General features: G+C 44.9%; 1 protein-coding gene across 1 annotated transcript in view; it reads right to left on the bottom strand.

The window, feature by feature from the left end:
- SYN3 (synapsin III) overlaps nt 1–25,628 on the bottom strand; it is a 350,093-nt gene that overhangs the window by 253,226 nt on the left and 71,239 nt on the right. Inside the window, exon 5 of the mRNA XM_038756250.1 lies at nt 2,157–2,313. Coding sequence (XP_038612178.1) covers nt 2,157–2,313 — 157 coding nt within the window. The remainder of the gene's footprint in view (nt 1–2,156; nt 2,314–25,628) is intronic.

Genomic DNA, 25,628 nt, shown 5'->3' on the forward strand with positions numbered 1-25,628 from the left:
AACGTTCCTTGAAGGCAACTGGAAAGCATGTCCCTTTTCGCCAGGCTTACCCAGCAATCCCAGCCAGCCTTTCAGAGAGGCTTTTGGAGCTCTGGAATCACTCTTTCCCAGCATTTGTTTAAATGGTGAACCATGCCCCCAGTGGCCCTAGGAATCATATAATGTGAACCTGAGCTGATTGTTAATGGATAAAGCTACAGACTGTACCATGCTTTGTGGGACCTCTAGAACAAGGCGTGCTAAGGAAAATTTTCTTGGGTGGAGGGTCTAGTTTTTAACTATTTAAACACATTTTCATGGTATTTATTATGCACTTACTATGTGCCAGTCACTGTTCTAAGCGCTCTGGTAGATTCAAAGTAATCGGGTTGGACATAATCCATGTCCTACATGGTGCTCAGAGCCTTAATTTGCATTTTACAGGTCCAGAGAAGCTAAGTGACCTGCCAAAGGTCACACAGCAGACAAGTGACTGAGCCAGAGTTCAAACCCAGGACCTCCTGACTCTCAGGCTGGTGCTTTATCCATTAAGCCATGCTGTTTTTCATTTTTTAAGTGGGGCTAGGGATACACCCTAGGTATCTCCCCGTGAACAGCACAAGAGAACAAAACTCCATATTTCATTTCCAAATGGCTCTGTCATAGACAATAATGATAAAACATGTTTTCCCTCCTCTGGCAAAGGGCTTGCTTTACTCCACATTTGGGCTTAATGTAGAGGTCAGGCTTAAATAGCCAGTTTGTTGATTACTTTCTCTTTCACCTCTCGCTGATCTTTAGACCATTTTGTTGATCATTATTATTATTAATAACAATAATAATGGTATTTGTTACGTGCCTACTATGTGCCAGGCACTGTACTAAGCACTGGGGTGAATACAAGCTGGTAAAGTTGGACACAGTCCCTTGTCCCACATGGGGCTCACAGACTCAATCCCCATTTTACAGATGAGGAAACTGAGGCACAGAGAAGTGAAGTGACTTGCCTAAGGTCACACAGCAGAGAAGTGGTGGAGTCGGGATTAGAACCCATGACCTTCTGACTCCCAGGGTTGTGCTCTATCCTCCACTCTGGATGGCAAGGAAAAGGAAAAGAGGTGAAATAAGTCAATTTGTGGAAAGGGCACAAACCTATGAGTCAAGGCACCTCAGGTCTAACCCCAGCTTTTTCACTTGCCTGTTGTGTGACCTTGGGCAAGTCACTTAATTTCTCTGTGCCTCAGTTTCCTCATCTGTAAAATAGGGATTAAATACCTGTTTTCCCTTTCTCTTGGTCTGTGAGCCATATGTAGGGCAGTGCTTGAGACACAGTAAGTATTTAAGAAATTCCACAATTATTCTTATTATTAGCAGCCTACACTTGAGGCTCATAAATTAGTCAGGAATAGAATTTACCCCTTCTCTTCCTCTTTGGCTGCATATGCTACAGATGCCTTTCTCCTAAAGGGAACACCTTTCTCAATGAAAGAAGCCTCACTTTTCTTTATCTAGAATGAAACCTAATATGTTACTATTGGACAATGTCCAACCTGATTATTTTATATCTACCTCAGGGCTTAGAACAGTGCCTGGCACATAGTAAGCGCTTAACAAGTACCACAAGTATTATTATTAATATCAGCAGTAGTAGTAGTAATAGAAGTAGTAAATATTTCCCAGTGTTTTATGAAGCATTACAGGTCTTTCTCTCTTATTGAAGGGGTTTAATTCTGGGGGATAATGGAGCAGGAAGTAAGGAGTGGGAATTAGCTATAATTCTGCACTTCATGTAAGTGCATTCAAATCAAAGATGTGAGGAAGACCCATGCCCTGAAATACCATCTTTGAGGATTTCCTTTTGGGAAAAAGAATCATCTGGCTCCCTTCTGCCACTGGGTCCTAGGGGTATTTGGGAAGTCATATTACAGCCTAGGCTCCATCCAAGGAAGTGAGTTAGCTAAGCATGGTTGGAAAGCATCTTAGCCATGGAAAGGACTACAGAAATGCTTTAGTCATGTCAGACCACCAAATGTCAAGGCAGGATACCAGCGTTTTCCTCGAAATTCATTTAAACCTTGGCCTCACTGGCTGTGATGGATCGACAGGGTCACAAATATTTGGGGGCTGGGCAGGCATAACCAAGGGGTCACAGATGTCAAAGAGAAACTACCACCTACCACCCAGGGCTTGCTGCAGAAGTTGTAGATGGAGTACAGCGAGTTCACACTGGGCAGGCCCCCATATTGGAGGCCAATGATCAGGCTGCGGAAGTCTTCCCCAAGAGTCATGCTGTAGGCATGCTGTCTGACCAGGACAAAGTCAGGCTTGAAGGATCTGAAATGACATAAACAGGGGAAATATTTTTAATCATCCCAAATAGTCAGTGGTGAATTTGCAGCTGAGGAGTGTGGACGTCCACGATTATATCATAAAGTTGGAGTTGCAAGTCAGGTATTTTCCTCTCAGAAGTGTTGCCCCAGTGAAAATCTCGCAGTGGAAAGCATCAAGAAGCAATTTAAAACTTATGCATATACACACACATGCAATTCTATAGGGTAGGGGACCATCTCCTCATGGGGTTGACAATGTGGGCTCAAAGCCTTTATCCTCATTCAACGGCCTTTTAGGTGGGGTAGGCTAGCTCTGCCTTTGGGAGGTGGAAGCAGATCCGGAGGTACTGAGTCCATCTCTTGCTTCCTGACAGTAGAAGCCAGGTCCTGTGGTTTTTCCTCAGCCTTATGGGGCTCTGAGGCCAAGCCAGAGAGGCTCTGCTCTCTCCTGGCCCCAAAGCCACAGGAGGGTAAGATGGGGGTTGTGGTTCTGAAACTGCTGCAGTAGTATAAACCAGTGGAACCAGAGCCTCTCCACAGAGCCTCCCAGCATGGATCTGTGGCTTGTCTTGGCCGTTGCGCACACAGGGAACTGTTGTGAAGGTTACAGGATGATGGGGTTCACAGCACCACAGCAGCAGCAGAGCCAAGACACTTGCTGCATTCCCATGAGTCTCTAAGGCCAAAGTTGGAAGGAACTTGCCTGATCCAGCCCTTAACCCAGTGAAGGGGAGAATAACGATAATAACAATAATAATAATGACGTTTGTCATTATTTGTTAATAATAATGATATTACTTACTATGTGCCAGGCACTGTTCTAGACACTGGGGTAGATACAAGCTAATCAGGTTGGACAAAGTCCCTGTCCCACATGGGGCTCACAGTCTTAATCCCCATTTTACAGATGAGGTAACCGATGCACAGGGAATTGAAAGGATGTGCCCATGGTCACACAGCAGACAACCGATGGAGCCAGGATTAGAATGATACTGCGGTATTTCTTAAGTACTTACTATATGCCAAGCACTTTGATAAGTGCTGGGGGAGATCCAATATAAGCAGATCAGACACAGACCCTGTCCCAGATGGGATTCGGTCTAAGGGGAAGGGAAAATAGGTACTTTATCCTCACATTACAGTTAAGGGAACCAAGGCACAGAGAAAGAAAGTGATTTGTGTAAGATCACAGAGCAGGCAAGCGACAGAACCAGCTTTAGAAGCCAAGTCTTCCCACTCTCAATCCTGTGCACTTTCCACTAGGCTTCTCTGCTTCTGGCACAGGCAACTGGATGGCCCGGAAAGTGAATGCCTTTCCCTTCTTCTCCCTTCTCTCTCTTATGGTTTTTTGGGTCTTCGCCTCTTATCTGCCTACCTCTCTTTTCCTCTCTGTCCCCCTCAGAGCCTTGCTCCTTCACTGTTCTACCTCAACGCGCCATCCTAACTCCACCCTGTGTTCAATATTTAGAGTTGGCCTCCCTGTCTACGTGAATGCACACACCCTCACTTCTGCCATAACATGTGTTTTCCATATGCTTCCTGGCTAGATCCTTGCGAGGGAATCAGGGAGCCCTGGCCCAAGAAATGGCTGTGTGCACGCATCCAGGGTTGGAAAGGGTGAGAGCAACTGCAGAGCAACCTTTCCGTAAAACAGGGGTTTGTGAGAACACAATGCTCAGATTGCTGGAGATGCGGGTGTGAATTTGTTTTCAGGAAGCTGATCATTTCAACCCATCCAGTTTGCTGCTGCCCAAGAACATTGGTCCATAGGTCACCAATTTCCTGGAGACAAATGGACAAAGCCATTTGTCCCCCTCGTCCCCCTCTCCATCCCCCCCATCTTACCTCCTTCCCTTCCCCGTAGCACCTGTATATATGTATATATATGTGTACATATTTATTACTCTATTTATTTATTTATTTTACTTGTACATATCTATTCTATTTATTTTATTTTGTTAGTATGTTTGGTTTTGTTCTCTGTCTCCCCCTTTTAGACTGTGAGCCCACTGTTGGTTAGGGACTGTCTCTATATGTTGCCAACTTGGACTTCCCAGCCGCTTAGTACAGTGCTCTGCACACAGTAAGTGCTCAATAAATACGATGGATGATGGATGGAAGCCCATTTATAGCCCCCATAGCCCCCGTGGTTACTCACTAAACTTAAATGGAGAAGAAGGCCTTTAAAGGACAAGATCGATGTGGTTTAACCAACTGTAGAAGAGAGTCCATTCTTGCAAAAGAAGTATTTTCCTCCTCTATTCTCTTGTCTCTTTCCCCGCCTCATCTTGTATTTCACAGGTACAAATAAAGCCCTGGGACCTGGGTTCTAATCCCAATTCCGCCACTGGTCTGCTGGGTGATGCTGGGTAAGTCACTTCACTTTTCTGTGCCTCGGTTACCTCATCTTTTAAATGGGGATTGAATCCTACTCCCTCCTACTTAGACTGTGAGCCCCATGTGGGACAGGGACTGTGTCCTATCTGACCAACTTGTATATAGCCCAGTATTAAGAACAGTGCTTGGCACATAGTAAGTGTCTAACAAGTACCAGAATTATTATTATCGTGACTTGCTGGAAGTTGTACATTAGACTGGGGGCCAAGCCAGGATTACAACTCCCTTTATTCATCCCCCCTCCCACTCCCACAGCACTTATGCACATATCTGTAATTTATTTATTTACATTAATGTCTGTCTCCCCCGTAGACTGTAAGCTCTTGAGGGCAGGGAGTGTGTCTGTTTATTGTTATATTGTACTCTCCCAAGCACTTAGTACAGTGCTCTGCACACAGTAAGCACTCAATAAATACGATCGAATGAATTACAACTGTGAGGTTCCTAACTCTTCATGCCAGCAGACCAGGATACGTCCTTCCAGGTGGTTAGGATTCTTGAACCAGCAAATCTCCCCCAAGAGCCCATTATAAAGCTGCAAATCTCCAAAAGTAGCACAGCATCAATTAATCAATTATATTTATTGAATGCTTACTGTGTGTAGTGTACTGTACTAGGCGCCTGGGGGACTAAAATATAACAGAATTGGTAGAAACGTTCCCTGCCCACGAGAAGCTTACAGTCAGTCAGTCAGTCAAGTAATCGTATTTATTTAGCGCTTACTGTGTGCAGAGCACTGTACTAAGCACTTGGGAGAGTACAATATGACAATAAACAGACACATTCCCTGCCCACGAGAAGCTTACAGTCAGTCAATCATATTTACTTAGCACTTACTCTGTGCAGAGCACTGTACTAAGCACTTGGGAGAGTATGATATGACAATAAACAGACATTCCCTGCCCACAGCAAGCATACAATCTTGAGGGGGAAGAGGAAAGAAGGGCTTAGTCAGGGAAGGCCTCTTGGAGGAACTGTGCCTCCAATAAGGCTTTGAAATTGGGGATTGGGTAGGGACTGTCTCTGTTGTCAACTTGTACTTCCCAAGCGCTTAGTACAGTGCTCTGCACACAGTAAGCGCTCAATAAATACGATTGATTGATTGATTGAGAGTGATTGTCCATCAGATATGCGGAGGGGCCAGGGCGTTCCAGGCCAGTGGCAGGATGAGGGAGAGAGTGTGGTGGTGAGATAGACTAGATCGAGGTATAGTCCAGAGGACATCTTGGACCACGTGTTGCTGAACTGGTTGCAGCATTTTAAGGGCCGTGGATGGGACTGACTGGTCCTCAGACCAAACTCCTGATATCCTCTGATTCCCTGGCCACCACCTCATCCCCCCAACCAACCTTTATCGCTAAAGAAGTCACCATTCTCTAAGAAACAAAGGGCACATCTACAGCAACCTCATGTCTGAAGGAAACACACCAGTCAGGTTTAATCATAGACAGACAGTCTCAGAAACAATGGGATAGGCACTGAAGAGGAGAGATTCTTGTGGGCCACACTAACCTCTAGGAATTCTCCTTGGAAATAAAAAAAATCCCACTTGTTATGGCCAGAATTCATCGTTGCAATGTAGGGCAGTAATGGTGCAACAGATGGAAGAGCAAAGGTTTTTTTGGCAACAAGGAAACTGGATTCCTGAAGGAAGCCCACCATGGAAGACAGACTGAAAGCTGACCCATTTTGTTTTTATAAACAACTTTTTTTTCTCCTCTAAAGGGGAGCACTGCCTAGAGAGTAGAAATCAGACCTACATTGTCTATGGCTAACAACGTGAGGGAAGGGAAGGGCTTGGGGTTCCCTAATCAGCCGAACCTGATTGGACTCCTTTCTTTTTAGCCCTTTCTCTGGAGGGAACTACAGCCCAGACCCCCCCCAAAAAGAGTGACTAAAAAACAAACCAGAATCCATGTGGCTCCCCTGGCACTGGTTCTATTAGAATACGATCAGAGGGAGTTGCTCTTTTATGTGCTTCAGTAGCCAAATGGTTTCCAGCTTAGTGCATCTCTGGGCTTGCCGGGCAATGGAGATGGCATCAGATTCAAACGCTCTGGTGACCCAGAGGCGATAAGAAGAGTGAAATAGCAACCTAAAACTTCAAGAAGGAAGATGCAAGGAATGAGTGCTCTTCCCTCAGAACAACAATAATAATAATGATGATGATAATCATGATAATGATAATAATAGTGGAAAAAAGACAGGTCTGGGAATTAGAGGACCTGAGTTGGTTCTATAACCGGCTCTGTCACTTACCTGATGCATGACCATGGACAAGTCACTTCACTTCTCTGTGCCTCAGTTCCCTCATCTGCAAAATGGGGTTTCAATACCTGTTCTCCCTCCTACTTAGACTGCGATTCCCATGTAGGACCTGATTATTTTGTATTTACCCCAATGCTTAGTACAGTGCTTGACACGGTAAGTGCTTAACAAACACTACTGTTGTTATAATTATTAATTAAGTACCTGTTATGTTCCCAGCTGTGGGGAAGATAAAAGATGAACAGATCAGACACAGTCCCTTTTCCCCATGGGGCTCACAGCCTGAGGGAGGGTGGCAGGGGGGTGGGACAGGTACTTAATCCTCCTTTTATAATAATAATAATAATGATGGCATTTATGAAGCGCTTACTATGTGCAAAGCACTGTTCTAAGCACTGGGGAGGTTACAAGGTGATCAGGTTGTCCCACGGGGGGCTCACCGTCTTAATCCCCATTTTACAGATGAGGGAACTGAGGCACAGAGAAGTTAAGTGACTTGCCCAAAGTCCTACAGCTGACAAGTGGCGGAGCTGGGATTTGAACCCATGACCTCTGACTCCAAAGCCCGGGCTCTTTCCACTGAGCCATGCTGCTTCTTTAATAATCATGGCATTTATTAAGCACTTACTATGAGCAAAGCACTGTTCTAAGCACTGGGGAGGTTACAAGGTGAGCAGGTTGTCCCACGTGGGGCTCACAGTCTTAATCCCCATTTTACAGATGAGGGAACTGAGGCCCACACACAGAAGTTATTGGACTTGCCCAAAGTCACACAGCTGACAAGTGGCGGAGCCACAATTTGAACCCATGTCCTCTGACTCCAAAGCCCGTGCTCTTTGAACTGAGCTACAGGAACTGATGAAGAAACTGAGGTCCAGAGAAGTTAAGTGATTTGCTCAAGGTCACACAGCAGACAAGTGGCAGAACCAGGATTTGAACTAGGGTCCCTGCATTCCCAGGTCCATGCTTTCTCCACCAGGCCACACTTGAACTGCTTTGTGCTCAAGCATGGAAACTATGGTGCTGGGGAGAAAATATAAAGGAATTTATGCTCTGACCCATCTCTTCCCTGCCTGGAAGGTTATAGAAGGTGAAAATCTCATGCCATCCCAAAGTGGCCTTGGTCCACTCAGGGAAGGAAAAAAAGCCCAGGCTGCTCTTTGGGTTTCTGGGGTGAATCTGGGGTGCACTGACCGGAGACCAGGAATCCGTGGGATTGTGGAGATTTCAAATTCATTCATTCATTCAATCGTATTGATTGAGTGCTTACTATGTGCAGAGCACTGCACTACATGCTTGGGAAGTCCAAGTCAGCAACATATAGAGATGGTCCCTACCCAACAATGGGCTCAAAGTCTAGGAGGGGGAGACAGACAACAAAACAAGTAGACAGGTGTCAAAACCTTCAGAGTAACTAGAATTATAGCTATATGCACATCATTAATAAAATAGAGTAGTAAATATGTACAAGTGAAATAAATAGGGTAATAAATATGTACAAATATACCCAACTTATTCCTGGGGTCATGTGTCATTGTTAGCTCCTTGAGGTCAAGGATCGTGTCTATTATACTATCCTAAGTGCTTAGAATAAAACTCTGCACATATCAAAGCACTTAATAAACAGAAGCAGCATGGCTCAGTGGAAAGAGCACGGGCTTTGCCAATTGTCAGCTGGGTGACCTTGGGCAAGTCACTTAATTTCTCTAGCCCTCAGTTACCTCATCTGTAAAAGGGGGATTAAGACTGTGAGCCCCTCGTGGGACAACCTGATCACCTTGTAACCTCCTCAGTGCTTAGAACAGTGCTTGGCACATAGTAAGCACTTAATAAATGCTATCATTAATAAATATCACTGATTGATATGTCTTGCACCTTACCCCCCTGTCTTGGGCCTTCCTTCAAGTCATCCATGTCTCCTTCTCAGTGTCAAGGTGTTTCCTAAAAAGGTAATGATGCACTTGGAACTAACATCTTGGAACAATGAAGGACTCTCTCCCTTTCTCAGTAAGATGACGTAGCTTACTTTTCACGCTCTGGTGGCAGAAAAGCATCTTTTGATTCTCAAAAGGCACGTGCACTTTGGCTTTAGGCTGCATCTGGGTTTCCAGGTTGCTTTGGTTTAAACCAGCTATGAGATGGCTGTTCTGGTTTAGTAAGCCATTCCCCATAGCTGCTGTTAGCACCCAAGAGGAAAACAAGAAAAATATATAATTAAGCTGAAAGATGTGACAGGCATTACGTTGTTGGTGCCCCAGGCGGAAGGTAGGAGGCAGAAGGCCAAAGGCTGAATGACTTTCAACCACCTGAGAAGTGTAATAATTCCCTCAAATATCCAGTGCCTGGGGCATCAGGAACCAATCTTGGCTGAGTTTCACCCAAGAACTAAGTTAACCATTCAGCTAATGACAACACTGAAAGCCAATTCAAGAGCCTCATTATTCTCTGTTGCTTGACAGCTATTTCATAACAGTTCCATGTTCCCTCATTAAAGAATTATGGTATATGTGAGTAGAAAAGTGTTTGCAATTATTCTGATTTAGATCTTATGATGCAATGGAAAAAAAAAGCATTTTCCAAGAAGGGTTCAATTATATATTTGAAGCCTTCTTGCTTTCTCCACTGGCCTGGCATTTTGGACTCACTTTACTGGCATCTTGCTTTGCCTTTGGTTGCTAAGTTGCCAAGGCCCAGGTCGAATTGGACATTGAATTTGATACGATTTGATTTTGGTATTTAAGTACTCACTCTGCTCAAAGCACTGGACTAAATGTTGGGCTTAGATTCAATAAAAGCAGATTGGACCAAGTCCCTGTCCCAGAAGGGGCCCGCAGTATAAGAGGGAGGAAGGGAGGGAAGGAATTTTATTCCCTGCATGCAGATGAGGAAACTGAGGCACAGAGAAGTTAAGTGACCTGTCCAAGAACAAACAGCAGGCAAGTGGGAGAGCCAGGATTAATAACAATAATGATGGCATTTATTAAGCACTTACTCTGTGCAAAGCACTGTGCTAAGTACTGGGAAGGTTACAAGGTGATCAGGTTGTCCCACGGGGGGCTCACAGTCTTAAACCCCATTTTACAGATGAGGGAACTGAGGCACAGAGAAGTTAAGTGACTTGGCCGAAGTCACACAGCTGACAGTTGGCGAAGTGGGGATCAGAACCCAAGTCTGCTGACTCCCAAGCCCATGTTCATTCCACTGGACCACACTGCTTTACATGTGACTTAACCACACTAGCAGAACAGGGGGAGATTTGCTGCCATGTTGTATTGTTTGTTTCCCTCAGCACAGTCAATCAATCAATCGTATTTATTGAGCACTTACTGTGTGCAGAGCACTGTACTAAGCGCTTGGGAAGTACAAATTGGCAACACATAGAGACGGTCCCTACCCAACAGTGGGCTCACAGTCTAGAAGTCAGGTTGGCTGAAAACACGTTAGATTTTGGTGATGCATTGTGATTTTAATGGTGCTTTCTAATTGGCCCAGGAACTTATCAACTGGCAGCTTTAGTCATCCTCTGGCTCCACTACCAGCCCATCCTTACTATGAGGCCCTCCCAGAAGTTACCCAGAGTGGCCAAGCTGCTTCATAAAGCACCATGGAATAGTGACTAAAGCACGGGCCAGAAAGTCAAAAAGTCACGGGTTCTAATACTAGCTTCGCCATTTGTCTGCTGTGTGACCTTGGGCAAGTCACGTCACTTCTCTGGGCCTCAGTTACCTCATCTGTAAAATGGGGATTGAGGCTGTGAAGCCAGGGAATGTGTCCAATCCTATTTGTTTGTATCCACCACAGCACTTAGTACCGTGCCTGCCACATTGTAAGTGCTTAACAAATACCACAATACTACAAGATAGGGGCTAGTGCTAGAGGGGTGGTAAAGCCAAGATGCTCGGAGATGGACTGTTGTCGAAGGCTCCTGGAGGGGGCTAGTGGTACATGACCCACTTGTTTAGTTTGTCTGGAGCAATTTGACTCACACTTAATGTCAGGTTTCCCTTGAGAAGATTTGGGCCAAACCAGATTTTTTCCCCTCCCAAAAAAGAGAAAAGAAAATTATTCAATTGCCCCACATAGACTCAGGCTTTAGGCTTTTCCTCCACTGATTACTCCAAAAAAGGAGGCTCAACAAGCTGAACTGCAGATGAACCAAGACAGGAGAATGGATAAAACAATCACTTACAGAAGAGCAAGGAAAAGAAGGTAAGGCCAACAGGAGACTAAGCTGGTTCTAAAGATATGATCAGTGATTGTATAGTGATAGGAGATGGCTCTCTGCCTTCAGAGAGAGCCCACCAAGAGGAAATGGACTTTAGATGCCACAGGGGAAGAGAGGTAAGCCTAGACATAAGGAACAGCTTTGTTAGGGCCTGGAAGAAATTAGGCATGGCCTAAAAGAAATCAGATTGCAGACAAGGAAGAATTTCTATAAAAATGAAAAAATACGACCAACAAAACTGGCATTCTATTTTGGTGGGGCATCAGAAACAACACTGCTACGATACTGCAGTGGAAAAAGCTGGGGCAAATTTTTGCAGGCCAGGAAAAAAAAAGTGAAAAAAGATTATTTTCAGAAGCTTTATGTGAGCCTGCAGTGGGGTTGATAATACATAGAAATGAGTTATCGAAGGAAGCAGTCAAATGGTTTTCCCAAAAAGATTTTGGAAGAAGAACGTACTGGAATGTAGCTAAGGGTTGTTGCTCCGAAATCAGATGCCAAGAGAGGTTAATGGAATCTCCTTTTCTGGAGGTCTTTAAAAATAGACACTCCTCATCAGTCTGGGGTTGTTCAAGTGCGGTTTGGATTAGATGGTGACCTCCGGAGGTCACATCCAGTCCCATGATCCTACACAGGAATAGGGTAGTCCTTTAGAGGAAGGACTTAAAGAGGTAGCACCAAAGAGACCTTACTTCAGAAGCAGACTGTGAGCCCGCTGTTGGGTAGGGACAGTCTCTACATGTTGCCAACTTGTACTTCCCAAGCACTTAGTACAGTGCTTTGCACACAGTAAGCACTCAATAAATACGATTGACTGAATGAATGAAAGAGTACCAGGCCTAACCAATAACAAGTGCTGCACCCAGATTGATATGAGCTGACTGCTGCATGGCAGTCGTTCCGGATAAAACCCATCAATCCCTCCGCCTGGATAAAAATCCTCTTTTTTTTAATGGTATTAGTTAAGCGCTTACTATGTTCCAGGGACTATACGAAGCACTGGGATAGATACAAGCTAATCAGGTTGGACACAGTCCTTGTCCCACATGGGGCTCATAGTCTTAATCCCCATTTTGCAGATGAGGTGACCGAGGCACAGAGAAGGGAAGCGACTTGCCCAAAGTCACAAAACAGACACGTGGAAGAGACAGCATTAGTACCAGGTCTTTCTAACTCCCAGGTCTGTGCTCTATCCACTAGGCAACACTGCTTCTCTTCTTTGGGTTGCTTTCTCTCCAGGAACTGGTGGTAAGGATCCCTAAACTAATGTAGTCAGAAGAATCAATACTCACCTTCCCCATCTTTCCGACAGAAACTATCATGCTCCTTGTGGGCAGGAGAACAGTGCTTGGCACATAGTAAGCGCTTAACAAATACCATCATTATTATTACTACTATCAGATCTACTAACTCTACAGCACTGACCCAAGCACTTAGTACAGTGTTCCCCACAAAATAAAAGCTCAATAAATACTACCTACATCAAAAGAGGTCTGCAAAGCTTGAAGGTTACAAGAGAAACATCCCCCTCCCAGAAATCGGAGATGGAAGTCAGCCTCAGTTCTGAGGCAAGAACACTCGGATTCTGTTATATAGTACTCTCCTGAGAGCTTAGTACAGCGGCTGTGCGCACAGTTAGCGCTCAATAAATACCGCTGATGGACTGACCGATGGAATCGGTCAGGATGGACAAGCCTCTCCAAGACAAGCAGGGAGTCTGTGCTGAGACAGAAACAGAGCCAAAACCTGATGGAGGGTTTTGTTCTTGTTTGCTCCTCACCTTCCCTGGGTAACGGCGATTTCAGCTTTTTGGCAGTTGCCGCCACTCCTAATGTTTCCCCAATAACTGCCAGCATCCCATTCGCATGTCGGCTGTCTGCCAGTTGCTGCTGAGGCGAAGAGGGACATTATTCATCTGGGAGATAAGTACAGCCCGATGAGAGAAACAGTTCCTCGAAGCAGCTGTTGAACAGCAGCAATTGGAATGGATGTAAGAGAAAGGCGGGGAGTGAAGAGGGAAGGAGGGTGAGAGAGAAACTCAGAGAGAGAGAGAGAGAGAGAGAGAGAAAGGCCCTTGTGTTGTAGATAAAAAAAATGAAGGTATTGACTGGGAGATGACAGAGTTGGTACACCTCAAACCCAGGGAAAGACTTCTGGCAAAAACAGCAAGAGCATATGGCTGACCAAACTGCTTCCCCCATCCCACCACTGCCCCAAAGAAAAAAAACCCAACCTAACCTATGAGCTATTTAATTGGAACTAAGACTACACAGTAAGTGAAATTAAATATTTAGAACAAGTCGAAATGGTTGAACTCACTTATCAACCCTTTCCATAGAAAACCCCATCTGATGGAAGTGTTTTTCCATATACCAAACAAATCATTTTGCACTCATTCAGGGCAAGTAGGCCTGCTATACGTCAACCAATGTTAAATGCCCTGTCACAGGACACCACTGAAAAAAATCACTGATTTCCTCACCCACACAGTGCTTAAGTGTTGATTATTTCATAAGGGACAAGCAGGGTCCTCCCTTATCCCCCATTTTCCATCAAATAGCACGTGGGTTTCTGAGAGGTCTGCTCCATTTAAAGGGGCCCAGGGCATCTTCTCTGTATCTGCTGAGTAAGAAGGGAAGCGAGACATAGCATCCAAGTGGAGCGGAAGACTACCAGGGATGTTCCTAGACCACCTTGGAGACCTGCTGGAATCCATCAGCTCCCATGGTGGGTAATGAATACCAGTGGATATGAATGAATGGCGGTTTGAATACCAGTGGAGGTGGGAAGATGTAAAAACAATCTGGGGATCCACAATCTGCCAGCGTGCAAATCATTGAAAATCAGGGAAACCTTCTGTTAGTAGCAATGCAGTCATGGTTCCTGCCAACATTTCCTTAGCACGGTTGTCAGTCAGTCAGTCGTATTTATTGAGTGTTTACTGTATGCAGAGCACTGTACTAAGCACTTGGGAGAGTACAATATAACAATATAACAGGCACAGTCCCTGCCCAGAACAAGCTCACAGTCTAGAAGGGGAGACGGAAATTAATATAAAAAATGAAATTACAGATATGTACATAAGTGTTGTGGGGAGGGGCAGGGGGATGAATGAAGGGAGCAAGTCGAGGCAACACAGAAGGGAGTGGGAGAAGAGGGAAGGAGGGCTTAGTCAGGGAAGGCCTCACGGAGGAGAGGTGCATGTTACATTTGGTTTCCCCTCTCTGGACACACAACTATCCCGAAAGCAAAGAGATAATAAGGAATCTTCACTAAATAATCAATCGTTCAACTGGTGGGATTTATTGAGCACTTACTGGGTGCAGAGAGCTATACTAAGCCATTGGGGGAGTACAACAGAGTAAGTAGGCATGTGCCCTGTCTTCACGGAGCTTATAATCTACCTTCTTCAATCAATTGATCATATTTATTGAACACTTACTTTATGCAGAGCACTGTACTAGGCGCTTGGGAGAGTGGCCACAGCAGGGGGATGCTGGAATATCCAAGCAGCCTCCAACATTCCTAGATCTTGGATTGCCCCAGGGTTTCCTCATGCTCAGAAAGGGAAGACTCAAGAGCTCTTCTAGCTAATGGGGAAACTTGTAACAAAATAGGATTGAAATTCAGGACTGAAATGGCAAGGCTTTGGTGGCCACCACAAGTTTGACTACCTCAGGGGGAGCAAACAGGTCCCCATATTTTCGTGGAGGGGTGAGGCTGGACACAAGGGTGTTCCTGGTCAAAGCATTGGCTATGTGGCTCCCTTCCTTAATGAAATTATTTAATACTAATTAATACTAACCATAGTACTTATTATGGTATTTGTTAAGCACTTACTATGTGCCAGGCACTGTTCTAAATGCTAGGGTAGATACAAGGTAATCAAGTTGGACACAGTCCATGTCTCACATGGGGCTCCCAGTATTAATCCCAATTTTTTACAGATGAGGTAACTGAGACACAGGGAAGTTAAGTGACTTGTCCAAGGTCACAGAGCAGACAAATGGTGGATCTGGGACCAGAACCTAGGTCCTTTTGACTCCCAGGCCTGTGCTCTATTCACTAGGCCATGCTGTTTCTCCTAGTATTTGCCCAGTGCTTACTATGTGCTGAGCATTCTAAGCATACTAAGTGCTGGGGTGGATACAAAATAATCAGGTCAGATGCACAATGTCCCATATGGTGCTCACTGTCTAAGGGAAACAGGTATTTTACCCCCAATTTATACATGAGGAAACCAAGTCACAGAGAAATTGACTTCCCGGAGGAAAGTGGTGGAGCCGGGATTAGAACCCAGGTCCCTTGACTCACAGACCCTTGCTTTTTCCACTAGGCCATGTAGGGGTGGGAAAAAAAACTCATGACAGTCTTTTCCTTGGCCTCTCAGGAGTGTTTCCAGCTGCTCAGAGTGGATTACCAAGGAGGAAATGGGATGACTGGAGAATGTGATAAGAGACCTTTCCTTCATAGCTCTCTGAGGCCCTATCTGATATAGCATCACTTGTTCTCACCTCCATCCGCATGCCATAGACTAAGAGGAGCTGTTGTCTTCAGTGTTTGGCCAAGGAAGTGGAAGAACGGGGGTGGAGAGAGAGGTGTAAGGTGTGGGCCCACGGTCTTTGACTCAAGGTCATGGCTTCTCCCAATCAGACCAGGCACTGAAGCAGCAAACTCCTCTATTTAAGGCCGCAGGAACCCTGTTTATGTTGGCACCATCTGAACTGTATGGGAGCTGTTCTCAACCCTATGTTAAATATACAGTGGGCAGCACAAGGCCCCGTACCGCATGTGCTAAAGGAACATTTTATGAATCACGGAAACTAACGTGCACGCTAAAAATATGTGATTTTTTTCCATCTGGGGTCTGGGAGCCACTGCCCCCAGGTTGATTCCTCAATTCTAAATAGCTCTACCTTATAGGGACCTCCAGATTCTGGCTCTCCCGCCCCACTAACGTTTTCCTAAAGCCTGTGTTAAACTTATCTGGATGACGATTGGATGCCAGCCCGCCCAGGCTCCTGAAGGATGGTGTAACCCAGCCACGTTTTGCCACCCAAGACCTTCTTGGATAATGTTTCTCTAACCTAAACAACTCTATATGAATTAGGGTTTAAAGAGTAGAGTGTGAAAGTCGATACATTTAGAATTGCTACTGGTCATTCACTGAAAACAAGGTGGGCAGAGGAAACGTTTTAAGAATATGGTGAAATGCATCCTCAGACAAGGCTGCATTTCTACTGAAAACTGGGAGTCAGTTGCCTAAGATATAGCACCATGACCACAATACCATTATTAGAAAGGAGTGGCTCTCTTTGAGCTAAAGCTGTGAAAGGAACGACTGACAAGAAAGGAAAGGAGAAATCAGCACCAGGTACTTCAAACAACACTGTAGGTTCTATATTGGCCCTTTCTATAGCATTTGTTAAACACTTATTATACGCCAGGCGCTGTTCTAAACGCTGGGTAGATACAAGGTAAGCAGGTTGGACACAGTCCATGTGCCACACAGGGCTCACAGTCTTATTCTCCATTTTACAGACGAGGTAACTGAAGCACAGAGAAGTGAAGTGACTTGCCCAGTGTCCAACGGCAGACACGGGGCAGAGCCGGGATTAGAACCCAAGTCCTTCTGACTCTCAGGCCCAAGCTTTAACCACTTTTCAACTACACATCCACTCACGGATGAAAGTCACAGTTGATGATGTCTTTGAATATGGATGAATACATGTCGGTTGGGTTTTTTTTTTTTTTAGTGGTATTTGCTAAGCAGTTTTCATGCCGCTACCCAGATCGTCTTTGTGCAGAAACGCTCTGGGCATGTTACTCCCCTCCTCAAAAATCTCCAGTGGTTACCAATCAATCTACGCATCAGGCAAAAACTCCTCACCCTTGGCTTCAAGGCTGTCCATCACCTCGCCCCCTCCTACCTCACCTCCCTTCTCTCCTTCTCCAGCCCAGCCCGCACCCTCCGCTCCTCTGCCGCTAATCTCCTCACCATTAGGCCTCGTTCTCGCCTGTCCCGCCGTCGACCCCCAGCCCACGTCCTCCCCCTGGCCTGGAATGCCCTTCTTCCGCACATCCACCAAGCTAGCTCTCTTCCTCCCTTCTAAGCCCTACTGAGAGCTCACCGCCTCCAGGAGGCCTTCCCAGACTGAGCCCCCTCCTTCCTCTCCCTCCCCGTCCCGTCTTACCTCCTTCCCCTTCCCACAGCACCTGTATATAAGTATATATGTGTGTATGTATTTATTACTCAATTTATTTGTACATATTTATTCTATTTATTTTATTTTGTTAATATGTTTTGTTTTGTTGTCTGTCTCCCCCTTCTAGACTGCGAGCCCGCTGTTGGGTAGGGACCGTCTCTATGTGTTGCCGACTTGTACTTCCCAAGCGCTTAGTACAGTGCTCTGCACACAGTAAGCGCTCAATAAATACGATTGAATGAATGAATGAATGAATGTGCTAGGAACTATATTGAGCTCCAGTGTAGGCAGAATAATCAGTTTGGACACAGTTCCTAATTTACATAGGGCTCACAGTCTTAATCCCTGGTTTACAGATGAGGCATCTAAGACACACAGAATTTAAGTACCTTGCTCAAAGTCACACAGTAGACAAGTAGTGGAACTGGGATAAGAACTCAGGTCCTCTGATTCCCAAGCCCGTGCTCTTTCCTTTAGGCCACACTACTTCTTCAAATACAGAAGTACAGTCACCTCATCTGTAAAATGGGGTTTGAGACTGTGAACCCCACATGAGACGTGGATAGTGTCCAACCCGATTTGCTGGTATCCAACCCAGAGCTCTGTACAGTGCTTGGCACAAATATGACAATTATAGACGTTCGCAAATACAGGAGTGTGTATTTGGCGTAGAAGTGCTGAAGTGATAGTTGTGAGGAGAAATAAATTGATCAGGGAAGGCTTCCTAGAAGAGATGTAATGTCAGAGGTGCTTTGAAGAGATTAGAGCGATGGCTGGGTGGATTTGAATAGGGAGGAAGTTCGAGGCCGTGGGGAAAGTGTGAGCATGAGATCAGAGGGAGAAGAGATGAGAACAAGGCACACTGAATAGGTTATCTTGATAGGAATGAAGGACGAAGGATTGTGGTGAATTGGGAGGTGTGGTTTAAGGGCATCTATCAGGAGTTTCTGCTCCATGCAGAGAGGAATGGGTAACTATTGGAGGTTACTGAGGAGAAGGAGAAACTTGTGCACAGCATGGCTCAGTGGAAAGAGCACAGGCTTTGGAGTCGGAGGTCATGGGTTCAAATCCCAGCTCTGTCAACTGTCAGCTGTGTGACTTTGGGCAAGTCACTTAACTTCTCTGAGCCTCAGTCACCTCATCTGTAAAATGGGGAATAAGACTGTGAGCCCCCCATGGGACAACCTGATCACCTTGTAACCTCCCCAGCGCTTAGAACAGTGCTTTGCACATAGTAAGCACTTAATAAATGCCATTATTATTATTATTATTATTTTAATAAAGTGATTCAGGCTAGAGAGTGAAGTATGGACTGGAGAGGGAAGAGTCTAGAGGCAGGGAGGAGGCCGATGCTGTAGTCATGTGACAAACAGTGGTTTTTTACGACGGAGAGGAAGGGGGCAGACTCTGGACATGTCGCAGAAGAATAGTCAGCAGGATTCAGTGACAGACTAACTGAATCTGGAGGTGGAAAGAATCAAGGTCGTAGACTTCTAATACAGAAAGGCTGGTGCGTGGTCAATTGTGAAGGGAAAGATAAGTGGAAGAGAAGAGACGATCCTCTCATTCCCATCCTCGCAAAGCCAGTTGTGAATAAAACCACAGGATAAAGGGTGACCTGAGACAAACTGACCAAGGTCAGCCAAAGCCATCCTGCTCCAGTCAGCTGCTGAGGCAGCAGAAGCCAGTCGGATCCGGCCAGACCCAGAAATCTCTGCTCTGAATAGCTCACAATGTACTCGGTCTCTGAAACCTCACTCGGACCACCTTTTTTTTTTGAGAAAAAAATTCCGCCTGGCTCGAGAGGATTCAGGAATGTAACTGGCTTTTGAGATTTCAGGTACAGCCAGTGCAGATAAATGGGCAGTGAGTCGTTCATCAAAGAATCTGATAAATTCCTGCTGCATGAATGCATTTCCAGACTTAGAAACCCAGGGGCAGATCACTGAGAGCTAAACCAATGGAGACAAATAATGAAACAGCTGCCCCGGGGATCAGATGCTGAACTAGAGATGGTGAGTCAAATTCAATCCCATCCTCTAGTTTGGTAATGAGAATCAGTGTTTAAAACATAAAGCAACTGAGGGTGTAAGTCTGCTTCATTGATTCTACTTCCTGCTGGATTTATTTATTCTCCTCCCTTCTGGATTCCAGATAGTCTGGTTACATCATTTTTCCCACTCTCCCCACCATCCCCACAAAATTTTCTTTCTTCTCCCCTCAAGAAGCTGCAGAAATATTTAAGGAAAAAACGTTTCTAGTCAAGAGACAATTAAAGTGAAATGGAGTTTGGAAGCTCCCTCTGTAACTTCCTTAGAGATTTTTTCTTAACAGACCCTCATTCCCAACTTGACCATTAGTAGGTTTTTTCACACCAAACTAGCTCAATTCTCCTCCCAACTTCCCCACTCGACCATTACTTCCGGTAACGGATTTGACAAAACTTCAAAATCTATTCTCAGATACTCAGCGGGTAGAAAAGCATTAGCTAGCACCGTCACAGCCTATACCACAAATTATTAATGTGTCACTTCTTCCCTTAGAGTGTCAGCCCCAAATAGGGGCTATATCCAACCTGATTATCTTCTATCTATCCAGTGCCTAACACAATGAGTGGTAAATAGTAAGAGCTTAACGAATGTCACCATTTTTTTATTGTATTTGTTAAGCATTTACTATGTTTCAAATACTGTTTAAAGAGCTGGGGTAGATGCAAGTGAATTAGATTGGACACAGTCCCTGTCCTACACAGGGCTCACAGTCTAAGTAGGAGGGAGAAGAGGAGAACTGAGGCACAGAGAAGTCAAGTGACTTGCCCAATCAATCAATCAATTGTATTTATTGAATGCTTACTGTGTGCAGAGCAAAGCGCTTGGGAAGTACAAGTTGGCAACATATAGGTCACACAGCAAGCATTTGGCAGAGCCGGGATTAGAACCCCGGCTCCCAGGACCATGCTCTTTCCACTAGGCCATGCTGCTTCTCTATTCTTCTCATTATTATCATTATTATATACTTCCCAAGCAGTTCCCCAGGAACTCTGTGAGAATTGGGTGGGTTTAAAATAGATAGGGGACCAAGAGAAAACCGATAAGGCATTAGAAATCTCTTGAGAATAGGGTTAGACTGTGAACCCCAAGTGGGACAGGAGCTCTGTCTCACCCGATTATCTGGCTTCTACCCCAGCACTCAGTAGAGTACTTGACCCCAAGTAAGTGCTTAACCAATACCACAATTATTATTATGACTAGCTTCATCCCCTGATGCATCTTGACCTTTACGGATTCCCTTTAATCCTGAGGGGAAAGATGTGTTGGTCTTCTCTACTACTGAAGAAAGAACAAGAGTAATAATCTCTTTTTCCAGCTAATTTTCAGCCACATGACATGCTAATGGCTAAAGGGTGCCTTAAGAAGCAGCACGGCTCAGTGGAAAGAGCACGGGCTTTGGAGTCAGAGGCCATGGGTTCAAATCCTGGCTTCACCAATTGTCAGCTGTGTGACTTTGGGCAAGTCACTTAACTTCTCTGTGCCTCAGTTACCTCATCTGTAAAATGGGGATTAAGACTGTGAGCCCCCCGTGGGACAACCTGATCACCCTGTAACCTCCCCAGCACTTAGAACATTACTTTGCACATAGTAAGCACTTAATAAATGTCATTATTACTATTATTACTGAAAGCACAGAGAACCTAGGTCATAAATGGCATTCTTCCAAAGAAAATGGAGCTAAGGAAATATGCATAATTATATTTCTGAGATACCTGGCTTTTACAATAAAATTCTTGCTCTATCTTGTAAATAAATCAGGCGATTGATAATAGCTGATTCATATTTTATGAGCTAAGGAAAAGATGGGTGTGATAGGGTAACAAAGTCAGGGAAAATTTCACTCAAACCACAGTGGTGTCTCACCCTCTTAGCTGTAAGCTTGTTGTGGGCAGGGAATGTGCTTACCAACTCTGTTGTACTGTACTCTCCCATGTGCTCAGTACAGTGCTCTGTATACAGTAAGTGCTCAATAAATATGATTGATTGATGCTTTTCCAACCCCAAAATTGCCTCCCCCCTCCCTAAAATACTCTTCCGTAGCTTTGCTTATTCAATCTGTGCTTACCTCTTCTCATAATATCAATGGTATTTTTTGCCACAAGCAAACTCCTTCAGCTGCATTCACTCTTTTGACACCCATAACCTTTCACAATGTAGGGCAGGGCTGCTTCCTAAGAACGACTTAAACTGTATATCTTCAGATAACTAAGTGTTTGGAAGAGTACAATATAACAATAAATACATTCCTTGCCCACAGAGAGCTTATGGTCTAGAGGTCAAGGGTCTCCACTGATCAGTGATCAATTGGCTGGAATAATTTTACAGAAGTACACCAATTTAGACTGTAAGCTTGTAGGGAACATCTCTACCAACACTTTCATATTGTACTCTCCTAAGTGCTCAGTACAGAAGTCTGCACACAATAAATGCTCAATAAATATGAGCGATTGAAATACAATTGAGAGACACATGATCTGAGGAAGGGTCTCCTGGGGGACCCTGGAACATCCAATTTGCTCCAGGTCCTTTACATTCCCCTCCAAAGCAGGCATAAACTCCTTCTCTGTGTCCAAGTCATGGAAGTTGGCAGCGGAGCTGGGGAAGAGGGGAGTTGAGCTCTTAAAATAAAAATGGACAGAGAGGCATCCTGTTCGGTATCAATGACCGACCGGGCAACCTATTCATTCATTCATTCAATCGTATTTATTGAGCACTTACTGTGTGCAGAGCACTGTACTAAGCGCTTGGGAAGTACAAGTTGGCAACATAAAGAGACGGTCCCTACCCAACAACGGGCTCAGGACAATTCAATTAATTTCTCTCTACTCAATTTCCTTATCTGGAAAATCTGGATGACATACTTGTTCTCCCCCCATTATACTAAGAGGGACTATGTATAATCTGCTTATATTGTATCGACCCCAGGGCTGAACACTGTGTGTGTTGCAGAGGAAGTACTTAACAAATAGCACAATGATAACTTAGGGGAAAACCAGCAGAAAACTGCACTTCCCAAGATAAAACCAGATGAATGGCTACTTGAGAGCAAGGTTAAGTGTAATGGAGCTATAAGCACTGAGATGGTGAATTCCCACTAGCAAAAGGAAGAAATTAAGCCTCTTGATTTTGCTTTAATTACCACAGTGCTTGACTTTTAATGTTGACTCAATTCTGTGCAGTGATTGGCTGTTGGACATCTGGCCAGAAGGTACAGCCTATTCAGGCAAAGAAAGTGGTAGAAAACACTCTACTTTTGGGTCACTGAGAAAACAGAGCTTCCAATTTATTATGAAAAAGTGCTCACATTCCCCACTTCAAAATAATAGGTGTTGAGTCACCTACTAGTCAAACTGACCCCGTTCCTGCTTCTTTGTTTCACAGAGTCCCAACATCCCAGCTCCTTTTGACTCCACAGATGGCCACAAGCTCCCACCTCCATACTCCAGTCTACCAGTCCTAAGACTGTGAGTCCCATGTGGGATAGGGATTGTGTCCCACCTGATTAACTTGTATCTACCGTGGCTCAGTGGAAAGAGCCCGGGCTTTGGAGTCAGAGGTCGTGGGTTCAAATCCCAGCTCTGACAATTGTCAGCTGGGTGACTTTGGGCAAGTCACTTCACTTCTCTGGGCCTCAGTTACCTCAACTGTAAAATGGGGATTAAGACTGTGAGCCCCCCGTGGGACAACCTGATCACCTTGTAACCTCCCCAGCACTTAGAACAGTGCTTTGCACATAGTAAGTGCTTAATAAGTGCCATCATTATTATTATTACCTCAGCACTTAAAACAGTGATTTGTACATAAGTGCTTAACAGCGTGGCTCAGTGGAAAGAGCCAGGGTTTTGGAGTCGGAGGTCATGGGTTCAAATTCCGGCTCCACCACTTGTCAGTTGTGTGACTTTGGGCAAGTCACTTCACTTCTCTGTGCCTCAGTTCCCTCATCTGTAAAATAGGGATTAAGACTGTGAGTCCCTCAGGGGACGACCTGATCACCTTGTAACCTCCCCAGTGCTTAGAACAGTGCTTGGCACATAGTAAGTGCTTAATAAATGCCGTTATTATTATTATTATTATTAACAAATACCACAATTACACCACAAAACTAAAAAAAAAAAACCTCTCCTAGTTGGGCTTCAGTCAGTCCAATTTATTGAGCACTTACTGTGTGCAGAGCATTGGGGTAAGTGCTTGGGAGAGTATGATATAACAATAAACAGACACATTCCCTGTCCACAATAAGCTTACATTCTAGAGGGGGAGACAGACATTAATACTGTCTAAGACCAGCTAAAGCAGATACTGTGGGCTTTTGATGCTAAAGAGATGTTTGTGATCCAGATGCATGTCTCTGATGCATCACCCTTCACTAAAAAACAATGTAAAATTGTCCCAGAGTTTTGGGTTTAACCTCGGGACAGAGGAGTAGGGGAAGGTCGATGGGTAAAGGGCAAAATAAGCAGCCATTCATTGAAGGCTCACGGGGGTGGGGGTTATCAGAGGCAGCTCTCTGATGGAGGCAGCTCTCGGTCTTTATTGGTGACTTTTTTTTTGAATGGTATTTGTTAAGCACTTCCTACGTGGCAGTTGGACACAGTCCATGTCCCACGTGGGGTTCACAGTCTTAATCCCCATTTTACAGATGAAGGAACTGAGGCACAGAGAATCCAGGCCCTCTTATTGCCAGGCCCATACTCTTTCCACTAGGCTACTAAATGCTTACAAAATATGTCTGAGAATACTCGAGAAACATGTGGAACTTGCATGTCTCCCACCCATTTGCTTCCAGCCCATTCCTTTCTCCCTGGCTGTCATACTTCATGGGGTTGCGGGGAAGCACAGGGCATAATACTACCTGGGGGCATAATACTATCTGGCTAAGTCCCCAAACCACCCTAACACTGACTTCGTTAGAGGGTATAATAATAATAATAATGATAATATAATAATAATGGTATTTGTTAAGCACTTACTATGTGCAAAGCACTGTTCTAAGCACTGGGGGGATACAAGGTGATCAGGTTGTCCCACGTGGGGCTCACAGTCTTAATCCCCATTTTACAGATGAGGTAACTGAGGCCCAGAGAAGTTAAGTGACTTGCCCAAAGCCACACAGCTGACAATTGGTGGAGCTGGGATTTGAACCCGTGACCTCTGACTCCAAAGCCCAGGCTCTTTCCACTGAGCCACACTGCTTCTCTATGGTATGGTTTAGATGAGCATCTGCTGAAGAAACTTCACTGTACAATATTCTTTCTTTGGTTTGTTCATTCACCTTGAAGCCTAACATTTAGGCCCGGGAAGCAGGGTGACCTAGTGGAAAGAACACGGCTCCAGGACCTGGGTTCTAATCTAGCCACTTGTCTAACGTACTGTGACCTCGGACTGTAAGCCAGTGACTTGGAAGCGGTGGGGTTGTGTGTGGGTGACGGGGGTTGCATGGGTGAGAAGGGGAATGGCAAAAAAGTGGCTGGCAAAGGAGGTAGGGCAACTGAAGATAGGGGTGGTGAGGGACTGACTGACCTGCTGCGATGAGCCATAATGTAGGAAGCAGCATATATATGCATGTAGGTTGGGGTATGTCAGCACATTTTCCCATACTGCACATACTCTGGGGTGCTCTTTAAACCTGTGGTGTGCCTGCACGTGGATTTATCGCTTGCTTTCAGGGTCTAATTAAGCCAAGGTTGCCGACAGCTCTTAGGTCCCTAAAAGAATCCCTCCTACTCCACTTCTGAAGAGAGAATCTCCCTGAGGCCTAAGTCATAGGCTTTGAGGTTTGGCTCTTCCTGCAACTCTCTCCTCCTTGGCCAGAATTTCTAAATAACATTTATGAAACAACTCTAATGATCCCATTTGCATTATGAATCTGTCAGTCCTTTTCTTCCCACTTAGAATCTAACCATCACTAGCATAAACTGAAAGCCAAGTTCCAAGGACTTTATTTGAAGCATTTATGTGATGATGATGGTATCTGTTAAGCGCTTACTATGTGTAAAGCACTGTTCTAAGCACTGGGGGGATACAAGGTGATCAGGTTGTCCCACGTGGGGCTCACAGTCTTAATTCCCCTTTTACAGATGAGGTAACTGAGGCATAGAGAAGTTAAGTGACTTGCCCAAAGTCACAGAGCTGACTTTTGGTGGAGCTGGGATTTGAACCCGTGACCTCTGTC

This window comes from Tachyglossus aculeatus, chromosome 14 (genome assembly GCF_015852505.1).
Source record: "Tachyglossus aculeatus isolate mTacAcu1 chromosome 14, mTacAcu1.pri, whole genome shotgun sequence".
NCBI lineage: Eukaryota > Metazoa > Chordata > Mammalia > Monotremata > Tachyglossidae > Tachyglossus > Tachyglossus aculeatus.